The 13,535-nt window shown below is 27.6% G+C and overlaps 1 protein-coding gene across 1 annotated transcript; it reads left to right on the plus strand.

Annotated features, from left to right (window-relative positions):
• Nucleotides 1-8,221: 8,221 nt before the first annotated feature.
• LOC111286352 (serine/threonine-protein kinase PBL35-like) lies at nucleotides 8,222-12,695 on the plus strand. The gene is made up of 6 exons (XM_022876263.2): nucleotides 8,222-8,666; nucleotides 9,443-9,762; nucleotides 9,874-10,009; nucleotides 10,669-10,802; nucleotides 10,899-11,022; nucleotides 11,880-12,695. The coding sequence occupies exons 1-6, from the start codon at nucleotides 8,552-8,554 to the stop codon at nucleotides 12,332-12,334; spliced, it is 1,284 nt and encodes a 427-aa protein (XP_022731998.1). The 5' UTR covers nucleotides 8,222-8,551; the 3' UTR covers nucleotides 12,335-12,695.
• Nucleotides 12,696-13,535: the final 840 nt, after the last annotated feature.

Consider the following 13,535-nt stretch of genomic DNA (forward strand, 5'->3'; position numbering starts at 1 on the left):
AAAAATAGAATTTTGTTCTTATTTTTTTACTAATTAAAGATTTCATTCTATTTTAACGCGTGCATTACATTACAGTGATAAAATCTTATTTTAGCTTAATTCAAAATTATTTAATTTTACATTGAATCAAATTAAAAATAATATTTTAAATTTAAGATCATAAATTGAGCATGTTACTTTTTTTATTCCTTTTGTGATGTTTAACTGTATATGAAATAATAGGAAAAAAGTTTAAATAAAGTTATTTGAAGGAAGTTTGTGAATTTATTTTTTAAAAATAAATTAATAACAATTTTAATAAAATATTTAAAGTAATATATTAATAAAATTTAATATGAAAATAAATAATATGTAAAAATTAATAAATTTATTATTTATAATTTAAATTTGATATATATTTATTTAACTGTAAAAATTTTATCAAAATTTTTATTACAAATATTTATTTAAAAAATATATCAAAATTTATAAATTTGATTTATGTAACAAAATTTTTTAATTTATTGATTTTAATGTTTATTTATTTATTTTTAGTTAAAAACTTCACAACTTCATTTAAAAGTTCTTGTTAAAAATCTTTTCTGAAATAATAATCATTTGTTGTATAATCAATTCAACGAATTTTTTTTTTTTTTTAGAAATTGCAGTGAACTTGATTATGCAATTTATTATCAATTGAACATTAATGATTTTATTCAAAATAATTATACTTGATAAACACAGGCATGCATTTTTTTTTTTCTTGTTATAAACAATGTAAGAAAAGCATTTCATTTAGATTTCTATCATGCTTTTTTATCCCTTGCGTGCTAACATTCTGAATTTCCATTCAAGAAAGGAAAAACATTTTTCACATCAATCTCTCGTGATTTAAAAAGTCATATGCTACTAATGTGTTACCAACTAAAGCAGGAGCAAAATATTTCCGAATACATTTGATTGAAATTTTAATTGAACGAGTGATGAGATTAATTTTAATTAAATCAAAAGTTATAATGATAATAAGATTAATTATCGTAATAGTAAAATTTAGTGATATAATAATAAGATTAAAATCAATAATAATATATGTATTGGAATAAATATAAATACAATGATGAGATGAGATGAAGTATAATGAAAAAAACAACTATTAAAAAGATTACATTAAATTTTGCATATAATGAACTTTGTAGTATATGTTTGATATTTATAAAATTAATAAATAATTAAAATGACTAAAATTATTTTTATATATTAAATAATACTTTTGTAAACGAGTATTTGAAAAATATTTATATGTATATTTTATTATTTTGTTAAGTTGTATAGAGTTTAATTACTATTTTGATGATGATTATTCTAATACAAAGCAAATACACGAATACATTTCAAAGAGATAATAATATTAAATAAATATATTTTGAGTTTTTTCACATATAATATATATTTAGGTCATATTTGAAATATAAGATGGTGGATAGGATCAAATGATAATTATTTTATGTCATATTTAATTTATATTTAAATAGAAGAATAGGATTGTAAAAAATATTAATTATTTTCTTAATATAAGATGATTTAATATTCTTTAAATTAAGAAGATTATTTTTAATCCATAATATTATATTTACATATTTAGTTATATTTTTAAAAATTATATTAATAATTTTAATTATATAAAAATTTTTAAAAAATAATTTTAATCAATAAATAAATTTATCATATATTAATCTTTACATACATTAAATATAAAATAAAATAATATTATTTAATTTAATTTTATCCTATTTATAAATTTGTGCATCAAATATATCATTAAATTTTTAAATAAAAATAATCGAATTCTGATGAAGGACAATGGAATGCCTAAACTTATTTTTAATATGCGTGTCATTTTTCAAGAGGACAATCTATTGTTACCAATCAATGAGTGTTATGAATAAAATCAGATCAATTACCTATCGAAAAGTTCCAAAGAGAATGCAGCACGGTTGAAACTCTCTCACCATACCATGCCACACCGGCACACCCTCATCACCCCACAGTAAACGATTGAAACTCAAAGTGGCTCCAATATTGCCGCACCGTGACCTCGTGTGAATACAAACGAGGCCTGAGTTGGCAACGGTGTTGGCTTCCAGTTTAAATGTTTCAAAGATTTGTGGAACCTGGTCAAGAATCATCTTCACGTCAGATTTTGTTTTTGGTTTTTTTTTTTTTTATCAATCTTCCCACCAAGAAGAGTTCATAAAATAAATTGTTCAAACCATCATGATGATGACACCTAACAACGAACCATGCTGCACAAGTGGTTCACCTCTGGTATTCTTTATCAGCCAAAAAAAGGAAGGCATTTTTTGTTTTTAATATTGAAGCTTCAATATGTAAGCTTAGATATTATGTTGGTCCCTAAATCAGAAGCTTTTGATTTTATCAATCTGTTGGTCCCTGGAAGATGATGCCCAAAATCTAGTAATCTTTGATGTCAGATCCCTAAATGGCTAGACCCAAATTTAAAAAAGTGCATGAAATATTTCCAACAAAATTTTTATGTTAAAATTAAAATTTAATTTAATGAATTCATATATTATTTTTAAAAATAATATTTAATAAATTTAAAATTAGAAAAAAAATATATAGTATCAATTTGAATAGAGAATAGTCCAAGTTTACTGTAAAACCTCTGTTAAAAATCTTTCACACCTGGAGACACCAATTATACGACCGAGCAACTTTATAGCAACCAAAATAGGATATATTATTTGCCCAATAGGTCGACCTCGAGTGGACTACACTGGTTAGTCTTTCACAACTATTCTCACCCTAGATGTATTGGTGGCGTCCAGAGATTGGACCCATTTGCTTAGTGGGGGCAATGGGTATCCCTCCTTTCCAACAACGGATCTTGTCAATTTGCAAAACACAGGATAGGAAAAAAAAAAAGAATAGGGGTCTCATCTCATCTCTAAATTTTGCTTTTCTCTCACCCAAAGCATCATAGAATACCATTTTGTTTATGTTAGTTGTTGATGAAATGACCTCTTACCAAGCTTCCCCACCTTTCCCCCACTCTATCAAATTCCCCTTTTCTCAAAAAAAAAAAAAACCCAAAACCCTTTTGAATAGAAGAAACCCACCTATAAGAGACTTGCCATCCCATTTCCCTCTTTAAATATATGAGTATATCCAGTTTGCCCCAAAGAAAGAGAGAGAATTGTGAGTGATGAGATTACACTCAAATATGCTCTTGACTATCTTTCTATTAGTTTTGACCAGACAATAATAACACAGACCAGGAATTGGTTAACTAGTGCGGAAAAAAAAAAAAAAACTTGTTTTGACCCCTTTTTGGGAACAAGATCTTACGTATTCCAATCTCCATGTGAGCAAAAGATTTTTTTAGGCAGCTAATGCTTAGGGTAGGCAAGGTGCTAGATTAACTTGATGTGGGTAAGAAAGAGACAGCCAAGGAAGAAAGTGAAAAACTCCATTCGCTTAAACGAAAGAGTTAGTGGCTAATGGATATTTAGTTGTCTACTGTTTCTACCTACATTTCCCGCCACAAAAAAAAAAAAAAGGGTTGCATTTTAACTAATTACCCTTTAAAAAGGAGATTTTCTTTTAGTTCATCAAAGCGCCCCTTCCTTTTTTTTTTTAAAGAAGTCAGATAAGGTAATTCCTGAATGAAGGAGATTTTTTGTGAAAATAATCTATTTTACTTAAGTGGAAAATAATTACAGGTCTTTTTACATAAATTGGATGGTAAAATATTTAGGGTAAACTATATGTTTAGTCATTAAAATTGTGTTACTTTTTTTTTTCACTTAATTATGAAAAGTTATGATTTGATTACTGATATTTTAATAAATTAATTTTTGATCACCAACGGTACAAACTAAGTATTGGCTGATGTGATAAAATATATATAATTGTCACATCATTTTTTACATTTATCATGTGATATTATCACATCGTTTAATATAAGACTATCAATATAGTGTTATAAATTTTGAAAAGAAAATTAGATATTAATAAGACAAATTACAATATTTGTCACTTAATAACGGTTAAAAATTTTATTTTGATCACTTAATTTAAATAATTAGCATTTTGGTCATTGATGTATATAAATTTATTAAAATTTTTATTTTTATTATCAACCTCATATTTGTTATGTGTTTTTTTATCATCAATTTTTATGAAATTTAATATAATAAATTATTTCTATTATCTATATTAAAACATCTTGAGATAATATTCAAATGAACTTTTGAATTTTATAAAAAAATGTAAACCCTCAGCCTTTTATTACATGAAAATTAAAATTATGAATAATTATATCTGTTAAATTTTAAAAAATGGTGAATAAATCTAATTCTTATAATTATTAAAAGAGCATTATTTCAAGTATTTATCTTTTATTCAACCTATCCAAATAAATTAAATTAAATATTTTTATAAATTAAATTAGCTAATTAAAAATATTTTAATAAAATATAAAATATTTCACAATGTTAAGGTTTTAACTATAATAAAATAAAAGTTTGTAATTTTAATTTCATATAATAAAATATCAAAAGCTTATTTTTATTTTTTTTATAAAATTTAAGGTCTTAATTATCTCAACAAATATTTTGATATAAGAAACAAAAATAATAAAACAATTTATTATATTAAATTTCATAAATACTTGTAATTAAGTTTTGAAATTTTCAAAATTAAGAGACTAAAATAAAAATTCTCAAAAAAAATTTAAGTGATCAAATTTGTAATTTAGTTTTTCGCAAATTTAAAAAATTTTAAAATTTCTAATACCATACCGATGATATTTCGTGACATATTAGATGATGTAATAATATTACGCAACAAATGTCTTACAACATGATACCACCATATTAGCAAAGCAAACCGTTAGTCTACTAGACTTTTTATAGTTGAATGACTAAAATAAAAATTCATAAAAATTAATTTTAACAACTAAACTTGTAGTTTACTCTAATATTTAGAATTATTTGATGAATTTAAGATTTGATGTTCATAATTTTTTATGACAGTATACATGATAAAAATTAAAACTATAAAAGAAAATGGTGTTTTCCTTAAAAAGACATTTTAGAGATAAGAACATTTGTTATATATATATATAACAAAAATGTTTCTTTATATTTTCAAGAGAAATGTCATTGCATGATAGCTATTTAAGAAGTCCATAAATTAGGTATACATAAAGTGTTAGGAATATTGACTCAAATCTCATAAGAAATTTATTTGAGATTTGTCAGATATTATTTATGCATAAGAAAATTTGTAAAAGAAAAATTTTAAGAAAAATATGATTCTTAATAGATAAATTTGACTTGTAAGAGAATAATTTTAAAAGGAAAATGATTCTTAATAGGCAAGTTTGATTTACAGGAGAAAAATTATAAGATGATAAAGATTTTTAATGGACAAGTTTGTATAGTTATAAATAGGTGAAGCGTCAACATTGTTAAGTATGAGAAAAATATGTAAGAGAGTTATATGATTTTGTGGGATAAACACTCCATAGAAGTATTGGGGCTTTACGTCTTATGGGTGTATATGTTTATTTGTGAGTGGACTAGAAGAGACTGAAAGAGTCCACATAGGCATGATATATGTGAGTATATGGGTATGTGTTTGGTTATATTAAAAGGGTACACAAAGATTTGGGTTTATGTTTATTTGGGTTGAGAATACTCCATAAGATTAGAAGAGATTGTGAATGTCTTATGAGTATTGATTGTTGAGTGAAGTTGATGATTTAATATATGTTTGTAATTTTCTACAACTAATAGATCTTGTTTCTCATCCGTGTATGTAAGTCAATTAGATCGAATCGCGTTAAATTATTATCTTTTGTATATTTAATTTATTGTTTGATTTTGTTTCTGTTGATGTGATTGGATTATAAGTTTTTAGACCAACACAAATATGCTTCGAGTATTTAAATTTGCTTTAGAAGTCATTACTTTTTTTTTTTGTGACAATTATTTGAATTTGCTTCAAGAAATTAATGACATTAATTTTGCTAAGAAAGAAGAATCTATTTAAAATTTTTTTCCATATAACAGGGGATGGCAAATTAATAGATCAAATTATTAAAGTACACTAGATTCCTTTTAAGAAATTAAATGATCATCGTAATGTGAAAAATAAAGATTGAACATTGAAAGTTGTTGGTTGATCAATGTCAATATCCTTGTTTAAGAATCTTTTATAATCATGATATTTTTAACATAAACTAAAGAGATTTACATTTTTTTCTCGTCATTGATGGACATTCATTCCACTTTTGAGATTAAATGGCTTCGTTTACTATTTTTAATTAAATGGTTTAGTGTTTTACACTTAAACTCAACTGTTGGATGAATATCTTAGTTTTGCACTAGCGTAAGTGTTTTTCTTCTTAATATATTAGGACAGTTGCCATAATATATAATAAAATATTTAGATTGATATATTGTGGGATGAAAAAAAATTAAAATTGATTTGAAATTATAATATTTAGTTCGATTTTTATTAATTTTTATTTATTTGATTTAGATTAAACTGGCATATTAAAAATATATGATGTTCAAATTAAGAAATAAAATAAAAAAAAACTGAATTGAATTACATATTTTTATTAGTTTTAATATTTTTTAAATTGTTATAAAATAAAATAATTATTTTATATATAAATATATTTTAAAATATTAAAAATTATATTAAATAATATATAAAAAAACTTTTTCAAAAATCGATGAATCAAATTAAATCAGTAAAATTCAATTTGAATTAAATTCAAAAAAATATCAATTCAAATTTGAATCAAATTTTAAAAATTTATAATATCATATATTATTTTAAAAAATTAAATCAAATCCATCCGATCTGAATAATTATTACCCTTATAACTTATTTAAACTCGTTAAAATTATATATAATAAAATTAGTCATCAACCACATGACCTTTTAATAAAATACTAAATTCTTAATTTGAGTAACTGTAATTCAATTTGTAATATTCTCAAATGCTCATACATAATAGTAAAACTAATGGGAGATTACCTAAAGATTTTATTAAGTTTTATTACGCTTATAAAATGTTGTTTATACTACATTTGTTACTTTGATATTTCTAAAAACCTCGGTTATATCATTTTTAATAACTAAGCTTTTAAGACAAAATTATTCTTTTTCATCTCTCATTTTGATTCGATGTCAAGATTAGTAGTTTTAGATATAAATAATTACGATGTGAGTGTTATCCATTTGGGAATTGGATCATTGTAACAGGTAATAGTTTTAATTTTGGGATAAATTCGATTAGGATGCAATAGTTGAGGAAAGTTTCACAAAATATTTTGTTAGAAGTTGTTTTAAAATTTTAAAATTATTTTTCAAAATTTAAATTTATCATCATATTTTTAATTTTAAATAAATTTAATCATTATACTTATGATTTCAAATAAAAATGTCATGATTTAGTATTATATTTAGTAAAAAATATATAAAATAAAATAAAATAAATTCGAATTTGAGCTTCATGGCCATTTTTTTTTTCTTATCTTGTAGTTTTCAAAATTTTCCCCTAATTATAAAATAACTTCTAACAAATATTTTATGAAATATTTACTAATTGTTCTATTCTAATCAAATTTATTTCAAAATTAAAAATATAATAGTAAATTTATTTTAAAGTTAAAAGTATGATCGTAAATTTATATAAATTAAAACATTAATAATAAAATTGAAGTATTCACATCAATAGAATGGTAAAATTTTAGTTATGTATAAAAGTTTTCACTTATTAATAAGTGATTGATTTAATCAGTTAAAATTTATTTTCGTCGACGAAGAAATTTTATGTTCGAGTCTTGTTGATAGTTATTTGTTGAAATTATATCGATTATACAATCACTTATTATATTATCAATTATTATCAAGTATGATATATCTTATTTTAATTTAAAATATTAAATAATTCATCTATCTTAAATTTTTTTTTATAAAAAAAATTATTTTCACTTTAAAACTTTGGAGTGAAGTTTCAAGTTAACGGTTGATATATCCTTAGAAAATCAACTGTTATTCTCCAAACAAAGTAAAAAAATAAATATTTTTCCGACATTTTCATTGGCTTTTTTGTGCCTGTGTGCAATTTTTTTTTTCTTATTTAATCTTACCATTAAAACAAAAATATATTTATATATAAAAGAACAATGAAAAGAGAGAGAGAATCAGAAAGGGTAGATGGACGCAATAGCGATCCCCACAAAAAAAGGTAGTGGGAAAAAAGTTCTTTTTGTATGCGATGATGGTGATGATGATGCCTGCAATCTCCTACACCAACAACGCTCGTCTCGTTTCTCTCTCTCTCTCTCTCTTTTCTTCTTGCTTTCCTCTCTTTTTTATTTCCTTTCTTTCCATGGCCAATCTCTTCTTCTTCTCCTTGTTCTTTTCATGCGATTATTGTAACATCCCTTGAGAAATATAGGAGTCCTTTATTTTTTATTTTTTTAAGTACTGACCAACTAACACTTTCTCTTCCTAATTGTTCTCCATGGATGACAACAACTGTGGCTGTTGGGCTGTCTTGAAACGCGGCGTTTGCAAGTCCTCCTCTTCTCGTGACTCTGCTAGCACAATTCCTCGTACAAGTCTTGTTTATGATGCTGGTATTTTCTTTGTTTCGTTTTTTTATTATTATAATTAATATATGTCTCATTCTCTTTAGTTTTTGGCTTTTTGTTTTGAAACTACTAGTGGGTTTTTTTTTTTTTTTTCTCTTCCCAGTTGTTTCTTCTTGTTGTTCTTTTTTTTTTTTTTTAATGTTTTATACTTCCTGTTTTCTTCCTTTCACTGTTTCTTACTTTGCAGCTGATTACTAATCCAATGTTGCTTTTGTGATTTTTTTCTTCTTTTTTCTATAAAGTTTCGAAATTTTGAGTTCAGTAATCAATATCAGGGTGGGAAATTTTTGGTCTACAGATCACAAAAATTTTTTTCTGATTCTTGCAAATTTTTTTTTTTTTTTTTGGAATCTAGGAGTTTAAAAATGGGTTTTCTAAACGACCTCAGCTGGCATCTTCGGGCAGTGAATGTCAATTGTTTTTTTTTTTTTTTTTTTTAATCTATTGTCAGCTGATATCATTTTCACTTGGTTATTAAAAATCATGGCACTGTCTTTTTACTGAACAGGAATGGGGATTGATTTGTTCCACTTAATATCTGACAATTTACCAAATTCTAATCAAGATGTGGGCTTGCTTAGATAATTCATTGCAATTAAGATCTTCATTGAAAGACTCTCTACTGACAAAAGAATTGTAGTCTTTACTCTTTACTTAGTATCAAGTCACAACCTGAAATGAAATGGAATTGATTTTATTCCTTTAGCTGTTATGGAGTTATGATTACGGGAAGACAACTTATTCTCAATCTCTGTATGCAGCTACTGAGACAAGATATCTAAATGCTAGTAATAGAGAGCTGTGCCCTCCAAATGAAGCTCATCTTTCATCTGATAATCCTGATCCACTAACATCAGATAACAAATCTCCATGCCAGCTTCTCCAATTTACTTTTCAGGAGCTAAAATCTGCAACAGGAAACTTTAGACCTGACAGCATTCTTGGTGAAGGTGGTTTTGGCTATGTCTTCAAGGGGTGGATAGAGGAAAATGGGACAGCACCGGCGAAACCAGGTTCAGGGATTACAGTTGCTGTCAAGAGTTTGAAGCCAGATGGTCTTCAAGGCCATAGAGAATGGGTGGTTAGTAGAAAAATATATGCTTTGGGTTAGTAGATTCAATGTTGAAGAGGCTATAGGTATTAAGTTGCTGAAACATGGGAGTGTAACATTGGATGATTCTTTTTCACGCAGGCTGAGGTTGATTTCCTAGGACAACTTCATCATCCAAATCTTGTTAAACTTATTGGTTACTGCATTGAAGATGATCAACGGCTGCTTGTATATGAATTTATGACCCGAGGAAGTCTTGAAAACCATCTTTTTAGAAGTGAGTCTCACTATTTTCTTTCCTTCTGTCCTTCCAATTCAGGTTCAATTTTTTTTTAATCTCCAATTTGATATTTTAAGTTAAAATCCTCTGTTGAAGTGGTCCTCATGGACTGTTACCCTGTTGGTTAGCATTTTACCTTCTTATTAATAGGACTCCCTCTTGAGGGAACTTGGTAGAGGCATCCCATTAAGTTTCATTTATAAAGCCAGAAATATTGCTTTCATTGTCCTTAATAAGCTTCCTCCCATGTACTTCTTTCTTATTCTTGTAAAGGCATTGTTACAGTACAAATTGATTTTGCATAAAAAGTTTTTGCCATTTTTAATTTATTTTCTTATTTCAACCCTCAGGAAATGTTTTGCGGTCTTAAAATAGACCTTATTGACGAAAAAACAAAAATTTAATGTAGTTAATTCTCAAGAGATGAAGCTAGTCTACATTTTTCAATGTACTGTGAACATACACGCTGTACCACTGATAAATTTCTGTCCTTGGTATTTAAAACAAATGATTTTTCTGGATGCACATGCACCTGAGTAGCTGATGCATTCTTTGTAACTTTTGATAAACAGTTTCAGGAATTTCCGTTTTTGCATAGTTGTAGAATTTCACACGAAAGATATTCTGATGTTGCCTTGTTGCCTAATTTTGTGAAGGGACAATACCTCTTCCATGGACAAATAGGATTAAGATTGCACTTGGAGCAGCAAAAGGATTGGCCTTTCTCCATGGTGGTCCAGAACCAGTCATTTATAGAGATTTTAAAACATCCAACATTTTACTTGATTCGGTATGTAGGTTGATGGTGTAAATTTAGGTGATTATATCAATCCGTTGAAAATATCCTTTGTTTTATGGAATCATTCATATGGAATTACTTTTGCAGGAATATAACGCAAAGCTTTCAGATTTTGGTCTAGCAAAGGCTGGTCCTCAAGGAGACAAAACACATGTTTCTACTAGGGTTGTTGGAACCTATGGCTATGCTGCACCAGAGTATGTTATGACAGGTATTAAAATTGTCCAAGATGATCTGAACTAATTAAAAGCTTAATGCTTCAGTGTTATATACCCTTTCACTAAGGGAAATTTGATTCAACCTTAAGCGTTTTAGGGGGTGCAGTGTGGTGGGATTCTGCGGCATTGTACCACTATACCAAACAATCTCTAAAACGAATTTAAATGTCTACAATAAAGCAGTAGGAATGACATCAGATTCCTCAGACAAGGAGGTGTCTGATTTGGTCTTGGACCGTAAATGTTGCTGATTGTTAAAAGCAAGTCAGATATATAGTTCTGATTTCAATTACCATTAGAGATACCTTTTATACAAAATATCAGTGGCAGAACTGGAAACAAAACCCAGATGGTCATACAACAACTAAGGTACTGCTGAAATCACTAAGCCATCATTCTATAATGAAATTCACTTCTACTATCGAATTGCTTAAAGAACTTGATTTTAAGTACCATGAAGTAAACAGAGTATGGAATCACCAAAATCCTAGAGTAGGTAGTACACTAAATATGTTACACATCTGCAAGAGCATTTCCCTTTATAAGTTGAGAAATAATTTCTGTTACTCAGTGTACTCTATATTGCTTTAACCAAAAATTCCTAATCAATGATCTTGAGCTATCTGATTCAAGTCTGTTAGTTCGGAGGATGTGTCAAAGATATGGAAGCATCCATATCAAACTTAATAGTTCATGCTGATCCATTGTTATGGTGTTATTTGGCACTGATTGTTCCTGATTTGCAAACCATATTTTAATTGCTTCTGCGCCTGTTTGTTGCTCAAGCTTTCTCCACCTTGCAAAAATCTGGAGAACTGATAATATGTACAACTTTGGATATTTTTCTCAGGACACTTGACATCTAAGAGTGATGTCTACAGCTTTGGTGTTGTATTACTTGAGATTTTGACAGGCCGAAGATCAATGGACAAGAAGCGTCCTAGTGGAGAGCAGAATCTTGTTGCTTGGGCTCGGCCATATTTAGCTGACAAGAGAAAACTTTACCAACTGGTGGATCCCCGCTTGGAGCTGAATTATTCTCTTAAAGGGGTGCAGAAAGTTTCTCAATTAGCATACAGCTGCCTCCATAGGGACCCAAAATCCCGTCCTACTATGGATGAAGTAGTGAAAGTTCTCACTCCATTGCAAGATCTTAACGATCTTGCTATCTTATCCTATCACTCTCGTCTATCTCAACAAGGGAGACGTAAGCAGAGGCTGGAGGGATCTCATCAAGTCTCCAATGCTCAATCCAAAAGCATCAGAGATTCTCCTTTGAATACTGGCAAACAGAGGTGTAGATGATCCATAGTCAATTGGCTCAACTATCAAATCAAACAGACGTTGGGATGCCACTGTTGTATCTGCGATTGTGTGAAGACAATATTTCAGGCTTGTTGTATAATTTTGGGGATCTGGAATTTGCTAGAGACAGAAGGACTGGAGGAGGTAAACCAATTTCCTTTTCTTCAAAACCTTACACTAAAGGGCTAACCATGAATGTGAGATCATTCCTTGCGATCTTAGTATTGTAATTGAGATATCTCTTGTAATTAGATCAAACCTCATATTTCCAAGATTGCATTTGCAGCTACCTGAATGTCAATTTCTCTCAGTTATGGAATTTGCTGTATGTTTTTCCATTGACACAATGCTTTGCTTCAAATCTATCCTGTCTTAGGATCAAAAATTGTTTGAGAGTTTCTATATTCAATTTGAAAATCTTATTGGACCTTGGGTGTGCTGTTCTGTATGAGAAAGTGAGAGATGAAAGTTTTGTTTAGTGAACAACATAGGTTTGTTCACTCTTTACATGATTGCTTAAAGGTTATGCACTAAACCTGGTCTAAACTCATAAAAGTCACTAGCTACAAGTGCAGTGCACCTGCACAAGCCGAGTGTTGTGATCTTAAAGAAGAGTAATAAATCTTACGCTATATATTAAAGCTGAATTGGAGATATAATTTGTAACTTTTGAGATATTTTTTATGAAATAAAATCGTAAGATCCAATGAATTGAAATAAAACAATATCATACAATTTAATATAAATGTGACACTCAGTGTGATTCCCCTTCATACAATTATTTGCAGCAACTTAAATCAACACATCACTTTCTAGAAATATAAAAAGCATAGTACTATTATTTTTACACAGACAAAATCTATGAATGAATAAATTAATGTATGTTTCAAATCAAACTAGAATCTAATCTTTTTAACTTACTCTGAAAATCACTTTTAGAAATAGTAAAGAGCAATAGTATAAGTTACAAATGCATGCTGACGTCAATGCTGACGTCAATTGTATTTTGTATCACAATCAATGTGAGCAGCTTTATCTGCAAATCATTTCTTACAGAGGCTACAGTAAAAAATTATCATATTCCTCGGAAATAAAAATAGTTTAGTTACATATGCATTTCATAATCGAAATTTCTTTATTTACATTTAAAAAAAAAAACCCATTACATCATATAAAAAGCTTATATGGCTTTAACTTAGGC

The sequence above is a fragment of the Durio zibethinus genome, chromosome 6, assembly GCF_047325235.1.
Source record: "Durio zibethinus cultivar Kanyao isolate XHJ-2024 chromosome 6, ASM4732523v1, whole genome shotgun sequence".
NCBI classification, from domain to species: domain Eukaryota; kingdom Viridiplantae; phylum Streptophyta; class Magnoliopsida; order Malvales; family Malvaceae; genus Durio; species Durio zibethinus.

Bases quoted from the DNA above. Each gene is read 5' to 3' on its own strand.
- LOC111286352 (XM_022876263.2), top strand. From the start codon at position 8,552: ATGGATGACAACAACTGTGGCTGTTGGGCTGTCTTGAAACGCGGCGTT. The intron at 8,667-9,442 runs GTATTTTCTTTG...CTCTGTATGCAG, and splicing joins AAGTCTTGTTTATGATGCTG to CTACTGAGACAAGATATCTA. The intron at 9,763-9,873 runs GTTAGTAGAAAA...TTTTTCACGCAG, and splicing joins AAGGCCATAGAGAATGGGTG to GCTGAGGTTGATTTCCTAGG.